Genomic DNA, 9,784 nt, shown 5'->3' with positions numbered 1-9,784 from the left:
ACTCATCAGAATGAGTCACGCAGCCATGTCCATTCAAAATGACTTGATCATTAGTACTATCGCCACGAAGAGCTCAAATGAATGTTTCCGTGATGGCATAACAGGGATCCCAGGAAGTAATGGATAGTATACAAAAGGGAGTTCACAAGTATAGCAAATCCAATTGGGGTATCTAAATGGGTGAGAAATTATGGTCTCGAAGCACATTTTCGAGGAGTGGACTGTGGATATGAAGATCTGGTCGACAAATTACGAATAGTTACACCGATTAGCACAATACACCTTCCTCGTGCAAGCGGACTTGCAGATAGAAAAACGGATTATAAAGGAACAAGCTTGATCGCATGAGATTGATGATTCTACTGCTACACTGAAAATACATCATTAGATCTATATCTGGGAGAGCACTTGGTCGAGCAACGCCACGGTCTCAGCGTATGCCTTGTCGGCCTTAGGGGGGCTCTTGATCCTCGCTGCGTAGTCCAACTGCGGAGAAAAGACGAAACATCGGTCAGCTCAAGGCCACATCCATAACCAGGGCTAAATCAAACCACCAAGATCAACATGTGAATGTCCATTGGTAACCACAGAGTTTGAGTTCTAGTGCAAATCACAGCGTGAAATCAGACACTGTAGTAGAAATGGAGAGGCTAGGACAGTACATTGTTCAGAGAGTCGAGAGCCTTGTCCTTGAGAGCCTTGAAAGCCTTCTTCTCTGCCTTAGGCTTCGACACTTCAATGGTGCTGAGATCATATCTCAGATAGGATGCAGAGGAGCGCAGTCCATTCTGGATATATGGCCATGCCTTCTTCTGGATCAAGGGCTTCACATCCTTAACAGCCTTAATAGCTTCCTTAATTCGGTCAGCAGCTTCTTGAGGAGTCTTGGGTTGCAAGTAAAACCTCTCCTTCAGTGGCAGATCAAGCTCACGGGCTTGGTCAGCACTTTCAGTTCCGGCTGCAAACAGCACAGCATAGCACAACCCCATACACGTTAACCCACATTGCAGCCCAGGAAATTCTAAACCCTCTGTATCAACAAAGCGAAGTAACACAAATTCGCCAGAATCAACCCCCATGGTTCACTCGAATTCCGGGATCACTTAATGCCAATCGACACGGGCATCGGAACCCAACTCAGATAGTTATCGTGTATGCGTTGCGATAAACCTCAGCAGTGCACCCCAGAATTCAACGCGAAGGGGCGGTGACTTACGCAGGCCACCGAAGGGAGGGGGAGGAGGAGCCAACTTGATATCCTCCAAGGCGCGGGCATTCCCGGCGAGGGCAGTGGCAGCCAATGACGCAGCGGCCAAGCTCAAGAACGCCCTCCTGTTCTGGGCCTCCTCGCTGTGGGCGCGCACCTGCACGGGTCCACACTTCACCACCACAGCGGCGCTGCTGCTGCTGCTGCTCACAACATTGCTTCCAACCAAGCTGCTCTCCAGCTTGAGTCCCTGGGAGAGACCTGCCATGCTTGCAGTGGCGTTCGCCATGGCCACACCCAAACCCACAATCGCAACTCGAAGCTTAGATCACCGCAACAGAGGAAACGTCGCAACGACTCCGCTGGGTAATCGGCGCGTGTGTATTAGAACAAGATCTTGGACGCGAGCGGGCAGCCCGTGACGGCCCGTGGGCTGGGACCTGGAAAGTTCCAGGGGGAAAGGGGGCTGCCCGGAACGGATAAGGTGTGGATGAGGGGATGAGATGGAGGGTGGGAGTTTGTCGGCATCCAGGGCGGGCAAGCAATCCTGGGTGAGGGGTCGATCCAGCCCATCCTGAGTTTCAATCCGCGATTGGTCCCCTGAGCCCCCTCCCCCCCTCGGTTAGTCCCAATTAGGGTCCCCATTTCCCTTAACCCCGCTTTGCAATAACGGCATTATGATGTTAACATATTATTTATTATTATTAGGATAATTTCAAATAGACCCAGGTTTTTACTAAATTTAACCACCGTTAAAAACCAACCACATTCATCAAGGGTAGGTTGATTTAGTAAAAACCTTGGTCTATTTATTATCATTCATATTTTTATTATATTATTTTTTACTATGCAATTGGAATATGGATTTTGTTTTGTGATAAGAGTGGAGTGATTGGTTTCAACATGCATGGATTGATTATGTTGCACACATGTTTATTAATATGAAGATGTGGGATCGATGTCATTGTTAGAGTGAAATTAAAACGTTTGTGAAAATATTGGATGGTAATGCATGGTAAAATTATTGAATTGAAAATATATGAAACATGCTATGTGTCTGAAGAAGAAAAAATAATAAAACCTAAAAAACTAAATTTGTAAACATGTAATATCCAGAAATAAACAAATTCTCTAATTTTGATCACTTTATTTACAATGATTCATTATTAGTGTTCTCTAAATTATCCATCTTTAGTTATGTATCACTCAAAATCTATACATTAAATCCTTATGATTTACTTGTGAAATGATGTTTAACAAGAAAAATTCATACACCAGATTTAATTTGATTTTTAATTTTATGCACCTCAAAACTCAGATATTTTTATTTTATTTTTATTTTTATTTTTGAAAAAATCCAATACAAAATATCCATATATTTATAAAAATAAAAAACAATTAAAAAACCCTTATTGACATTTTGGTTTAATTTATTTATTAAGAGTGTCTGACTTGGAAATATCAAAGCCGTGACATAATATCTTTGTTACCACCAAAACATCATTTCTGAATGTTAACTATAAAAATCGTTGAAACAATGTAATTGTTGGACAATCTCTTTCTCTAGTTCTTGGTCATTAGCAACAACAGATACAACTTCTGAATAATACATCAAAAAAGCATGCACTAAATACAGTTGCCAACATTGTTCTCTGGTCTTGATTGAGTATAATAAATTCAATAATTGATTAGGGGTGAGAAATTAATTTTTGATTTTATTTTGACTGTTTTTCTCTCTCTCGGTAATTATAAAAATAAAGAATAAAGTCTTTGTAAAAACTAAAAATTGATTCCATGTGACAAACATTGTTACTGCAATTGAAACATGTAACACTTGCAGGAGAGCTTCATCATATAATGTCAATGAAAAAATTTCTAGAAATTTTGAGAATATTTTTAAAATTCTAATTTAATCAATACATCATAAAAAATTCACCTAAAAATAATACTGTAAGGTTGCAAACATATAAAGAATAAATTTAAAAAGTTATTGTATACAAAGTTAGTCAATTTAAATATATATATATATATATATATATATATATATAAACTATATCTATTATACAAAATTATTGTTCAAAAAATTAGTTTAGGTTATACTAAGATTATTATTATTATTATTATTATTATTTATATAAATATTACAATAAAAACATACATAAGAACAACATTAATAATATTAAGTTGTTAGATGGGTCCTTAGATGGCTTTTTAGGTGATATGAAGGTAATTATTTATCATTTACATCAATTCTTTAAATTATTCAATATAATTAATAATTAAGAAATAATATTAAAATTTTAAATCGAAAAGAATTAATAACTTAAGGTTTCAAATTTAATGTATCGAATTTATATTTTTAAAGATATTTTTACTATAAAAATTATTTTTTAATAAAGTATTATTATATGTAAGTTATATTTAGAAAAAACTAAACTAAAAACTTTGGGGGTTTTATGTGAATATTTATACTTTATTATAATATTTATTTATTCAAATATTTTTTCTAATAAAATGAGGTTAAAAAAATGCATAGATTATTTTATATGATTAACACCTACCACATCAGTGATAATATTTTACACAGCTGTCATAACCCTCTGGAGGTGTAAAAAGAATTAATAAGAAATGAAAAAAAAAAATAATAATAATAAAAAAAATCCTTGTCTGCTTCATTTGAAATAATTCCGATTTTAAAGTTTGAGACATTTCATAATTTTACACACCTATTAATATTTGTAGAGATTATTCATTTCTTGAATTAAATTGGTTTCAAAAACCTTTCCAGCGATACTAATGTGTTTTATTTCTCTTCATAATGCACATAATCAGTATTGTTACCCTTACCTTTCTACGAATGCCAACAAACACTACACTCACCTCTCTTTGATCCACAAATCTAACATCCCATAAAAAGCTCAGACTTTCATCAACACCCACTCCCATCTTCAAAGGAACACTGTTGAGTTTTCCACACCTAAAACCAAAAACCTCTTCAACTCTTTCACCAAAAGTGCCACCGAGAAAGGATATGAAGTTGTGTCCGAATCATAGATTTCTGATCAGCAATGTCGCTGAATCTGATCAATCTGCACAAAGCCACAAAATGCACGAACACTGCAATCGTGCACATCAGTGAGATTAAGAGCCAGCTGGGTCTGCTTAGAAGTTATAAGACAATAAAGGCTTCAAGGTCAGCTACTCTTGCATGGACTTCACTACTGGTATTTCATCACAATACCGACACTTCCGTTGCTGTTTGACCCCAAAGGTTTGACAATTTGAAAACTGATACTTTTTACGCATGCAAGATATCGCATTGATAGCACGGACTTAAGACGAGGGTGATTTCATCACGCAGATAAAGTACTGTAGCAAGGTCTTTTGTAACGCTGATTTGGATCAGACGTTTATCGAATCTGAAGTTTGTCTATGAGTTTGACTTAGTTTTGGCTTGAATGAGGTCTAATTGACTTGATAATAATTTAATATGTATTGACATTAAATACTTTAGATTATTATGATTAGTATAAATTATGATAGTATGAGAAGTGCTTTTTAGGTAGTAGTACCATTCTTAAAATGGGTCCACAATAGCAAGAATTTCTTTGTTGTAGATCAAATAATTAATCTCTACTGTTAAGAATTTTTTTGAATGAAAAGCAATAAAATGGCACCTATCATCTACATCTATATGCAATAGAATTGCACCTAATGCAAAATTTGATACATTTGCTTCTATAAAAAAATGAATTTAAAAAAATATATGCAAAATAAAATAGAAGTTGATATAAAAACTATTTTTAAACCTTTAATTTTTTTTTTTCTTCTATATCTTTATTCTATTCTAATTTTTCTTTGGAAGTTAACTTGAAAAAAATTATTTAAAAATATCCAATAATATAAATTCTAAAAAATATTAAATATGGAAAATGGTTTTTGGAGTTTTTTAATATATAGTAGTTTGTAACTTCTTTAAATCCATTTGTAAACTTCTATTTGAAATAATAAATTCCAAAAATTCTACTTGAATTGTATGAAAGATATATTTCTCCATCTTGACATACAGTTCTATATCTTTAAGTTTTAGCAATACAAGGCAAAAATGTTATTCACATTCTTTTATATTTTTAGAATAGATATGAATGTTGTTCAAAAATTATACAATAAAAATAGCTAAAAAAATTTTAAATATATTATTCATCAAAATGTTAGAAAGTAGCTAAAATATTTAAAGTCCAAAAGGAATGACATTGTATTTAAAATAACCATACTTAGTCCAAAACACAATCTTTTATTCATCTTTTTTTTTGAATACTTACCAAATTATAGGCTCACTATTGATCTATTTTAGTATAAATCTTAGCTTTATTTAGTTGACCAAAAATACAAAATATCAAAGATAAAGAATAACCATTTTTTATGGTTATTTTATTTATTTAAATGTTGAATAAAATTCTTTGCAAGTTTTTTTATCAATGTATTTCTTTGAATATCAAGTTCATTCTACAACAAGTTGTAAATTACTCCAAATGGTAGTTGAGCTCTTTCTTAAAGATTAATTTTATAAATATATAGTTAATATTATGGAAATATATTAGTATTTTTTGTTTCAAATGCATCTTGATATTTTTTGTATTATTTTAAGATTCGTTGCAATCCTTATTTAAATAAAGATTTGGTTCTAAAAAAATAAAAAGTCAAATATTTCCATCTTTTGCAAATTGCATAAATACCTTTGCTCCTACAAATAAAGATCAAGATAGTTTTTTGTTATTAGAACTAGCTCTTAAAATGATCTTTTGTAATTTTCAATCAATATCAAGATTATGTAATATAAATCATAGAAGGTCACATACCACTAGATTTGAAGGACATTGAATGATGTTAAAAATAATATGGATATTTGAACTTTTAATATCACTTTCAATAGTTAGATTTCTTTCATGATATATCAAGGTTTAAGTGGTCATCCATCAATAATTTCTACTAGAGTTGATTGAATCTTCTTTAAAAGTATCAACTTTTGTTGTGATATGGATTATTTATTCATAAAATATGCTAAGGCTTTAGTGTCTAAAAATACTTAAGCTGAAAATTTATAATTTAAAGTTGTAATAACTATAAAAAGTTTAAAATAGGATGTAAGGTTTGGTGATAATATGAGACTTACATTTGATGGTCTAGAATTATGCAACTACAAGATCTCTATTACAACTCTATATATATATATATATATATATATATATATTTAAAAAAAAATTATGATTAAAATTTATATTCTTTATTTAAAATCTTAATGGTTTGATGCAACAATCTTATACTTTATGGAATTTTTTTGCAATATAAATACAAGTCTTTATAATTTTTTTTTTTTTTTTTTTTTTTTTTTGGCATGAACCACTAAAATTAAATTATATTAATTTTCATAGGTTTTGGCCTTGATGAATAAGTTTTTAAAATTTTAGAAATTATTTTCATGAATTAATTTTTTTTAAAAATAAATCCTTGTTCTTGGTACCTTTTAAAGAATCAATTATTACATGTAATGGCTTGAGCATTAAATTTTTTCATTGATTTTCTTTTAATATTATTAATAATAAATCTTTAATATTATCTTTTAATCCATATCAAAATTTATTAGTAAGAGCTTCATCATTCCAATCTATATTGTAAGAAATTTTTTATAATTTAATAGCATAGATAATAGTTGATTATAATCTTTTTCATAAAGATTGGGATTTTTTTTCTTGATATCCTTTTTCAATCACTTTCTTTAAATGTGGTTGTAAATACTTCTAAAAATGAATTTAGATCATTTAAGAGTCGTAAATCTTTTTTTATGAAAGATGCAATTCAAGAAAGAATACTACGAAATAAGAGTGCACTTATAAATTCAAATTGAGTAAATTTGTTAAGATATTGATAAAGATGTAACCTTAAACAAAGCTTCAATTGTTGTAAAAATCCTTAAAATTTTGAATTTATTTTGTTAAATTTCTCTAGGATATTGATTTTTTCTTCTTTTATACTCATGGAAGTAAGGTTTTTTGGATTTATTTATAAGCTTAATCTACTTACATCTCTCAATTGCATAACTTCTTAGCCAAGATATTCAATCTTATTTTTGATTTTTTTTATAAGCATAGGAATAAATCTTGTATTTTTGATATTTATAATACATAAATTTTTTTTCCTAAAAATATTAATAAGCTTGTGAAGATCTTCAATAGTTATAAATTTGTTTTTACTTTGGCCATATCAGATAACTTCAACAAATCTATAAGTTAAAATATTTTTTAAAACATTTATGATTTTTTCTAATTTCAAAAATCTATTTTCTTAATATAAAAATTTTATTTTATTTTTCTTAAGAATTCTTTTAAAGTCTCATATTTGTACAAAAATTATCCTCATTACAAATGTTAAGCTTTTGAATCTTCATCCAAATTTCTTTAATTTTTTTATTTAAATAGAATCAAAATTATTTTAATGAAATTTAATTATCTAATTTAAATAAAAATCTTTCAAAGCTATATATTTTGATAAATATCACTGCTTTAAAAGTCTCAGCCTTCTAAACTTTTTAGATGTTTTTTTTTTTTTTTTAATTTTCTAAATTTTAAAAGATTTCATTCTTTTATCCAACTATATATTTTAATCTATATGAAAAATCTTTGAAATCTTCAAATTCAAATATAAATAATTTTTTCAAACATGTCAAGCTTCTAAATTTTATATAAATTTTATTAATTTTTTATACTTTAAAAAATCTAATAATTATTACAAAACTAAAAAATTTAATCTATTTAATAATTCTTTTTCATGGATACAAATATTTTTTCTAATAATTATTTATATGATTAGATAGAAATAGGTAAACATATATTAATTTTATAATATTTTCTAAAAAAATCTTAGAAGCTTCATAGACATGATTTTGACTTTACATGTTTTTTAATTGATCGGTAAGTTAGAAATTTGGTCAACAAGCTAACCACATGTCACATATATTGATAGCTTATGGAACAAGCTAACTATATAGCATATATTTAAAAAACTTGCCTTACAAGTTAAGACATATGTCTAACAAAGTCAACACGTGTTGGAAGTCCTATAGAATATTGTCATATAGCTTTTAGTTAGATAATATATATGGAGGTAAGAGTGAAGCCTTCTTTACTCTTATTAATGCCTCTTTAGTCTTTAGTCTTATTTCAAGACTTTCTAGTCTTCTTATTTTTAGCAAAAGCCATTTTAGTTTAATATTATATCATCTTTGAATGACTTTTTAGTCTTTTTGAGTGATACAAGAGTGTATTGATATTTTAGTTCTTTAAGGTTTATATTCTTGATAGTTTGATAAGAGTACTAACTTATTGTTCTTGTATTCTTTTAAAAGTGAGTGGATTATTCCACTTCTATTATTTTGTTTTAAAGGTTATGGACTACCCACCTTTAAACAAATAATTTAGTTTTGTAAGACTTATTTTTTTCTTAAAGAAAGTAGATTATTCTTCTTTGTAGAAATTTTTATTTGATATTAGAGGATGTAAATTATATTCCTTTAATTTAACTTTTTAAATTTATTCGAATTTTCTATAGAAGAAAAGATCATGGATGCTACACTTAGTGGAAGTGAAAGTAGATTTGCAACTATTGCAAATCTTCACAAGCTTGTCAACACTCTAAGAGTAGAAATCTCTTATATTTTTAATATGAATCATAGACAGACTATTCCTATGCCTATAAAAGAAGTCAACAATGAAGTTTAAAGTCTATGCTAAAAAATTATTCAATTTAGAGAAGAAAGCAAATCAAATTTATAATTGAATCTAAATAATCTTGCTACTACAAATATAAGAGAAGTAAGGATAAGTATGCCAAAGAAGTTTGATGGAAGAAGATCAAAATTTCAACAATTTCTATAAGAAATAAAGTTTTATTTAAGATTGTATCCTTCTCAATATCATAATGGATTTAATCAAGTTGGATTAATTGAAGCACTTCTTTTTTGGAGTGCTCCTTCTTTGTTTACATCTTTGATAGAAAAAAATTCACAACTACTTTATGATTTGAATTCATTCCTAAAAGTATTTATAGCTACATTTAAAGAAAGTGATCGAGAAATGATAGTATAGACCAAACTCATATTGTTATGACAAGAATCACATTTAGCCACCATATATGTTGCTGAATTTTAAAATCTTACTTATAATGTAGATTGAAATGACAAAGCCTTTATCAATCAATGTTGATATGGACTAAAAGATAATGTTTAAGATTTGTTGTTGATAATGCCAAAAATAGATTCATTAAAGTAATTTATTGCTGAAACTATTGCATACATTAATTGATTCCTTGAAAGATGTCAAGAACAAAGATTTGATTGGAGTACAAATCAAGCCATAGTAAAACTTTCTAAGATTTTAAAAGTTTATTCATCTAGACTGGAGTTTATGTAAATTGACACAATATGTTTTAAACATCTTATTGAGTAAGAAAATATTTGTCATTGTCAATAAGGTTTTTACCTATATTGTGGAAAATTCAAGCATACTGCTCAAAATTGTCCAA

The 9,784-nt window shown here is 29.1% G+C and overlaps 1 protein-coding gene across 1 annotated transcript; it reads right to left on the bottom strand.

Moving 5' to 3' along the window:
* Nucleotides 1-236: 236 nt before the first annotated feature.
* On the bottom strand, nucleotides 237-1,555 carry LOC112290888 (oxygen-evolving enhancer protein 3-1, chloroplastic). The gene is made up of 3 exons (XM_024537724.3): nucleotides 1,217-1,555; nucleotides 663-958; nucleotides 237-486 (listed from the first exon to the last, which is right to left on the bottom strand). The coding sequence occupies exons 1-3, from the start codon at nucleotides 1,494-1,496 to the stop codon at nucleotides 391-393; spliced, it is 672 nt and encodes a 223-aa protein (XP_024393492.1). The 5' UTR covers nucleotides 1,497-1,555; the 3' UTR covers nucleotides 237-390.
* Nucleotides 1,556-9,784: the final 8,229 nt, after the last annotated feature.

This window comes from Physcomitrium patens, chromosome 13 (genome assembly GCF_059467195.1).
Source record: "Physcomitrium patens ecotype Gransden chromosome 13, ASM5946719v1, whole genome shotgun sequence".
NCBI classification, from domain to species: Eukaryota; Viridiplantae; Streptophyta; class Bryopsida; order Funariales; family Funariaceae; genus Physcomitrium; species Physcomitrium patens.
The sequence above is the reverse complement of the archived record's forward strand: the minus strand, read 5'-3'. Positions and strand labels throughout refer to the sequence as shown.

Excerpts from the sequence above, each read along its gene's own strand:
- LOC112290888 (XM_024537724.3), bottom strand. The coding sequence starts at position 1,496 with ATGGCGAACGCCACTGCAAGCATGGCAGGTCTCTCCCAGGGACTCAAG. Across the intron at positions 959-1,216 it reads CCCTCCCTTCGGTGGCCTGC|CCGGAACTGAAAGTGCTGAC; the intron begins GTAAGTCACCGC and ends TGCTGTTTGCAG. Across the intron at positions 487-662 it reads CTCTCGACTCTCTGAACAAT|TTGGACTACGCAGCGAGGAT; the intron begins GTACTGTCCTAG and ends TTTTCTCCGCAG.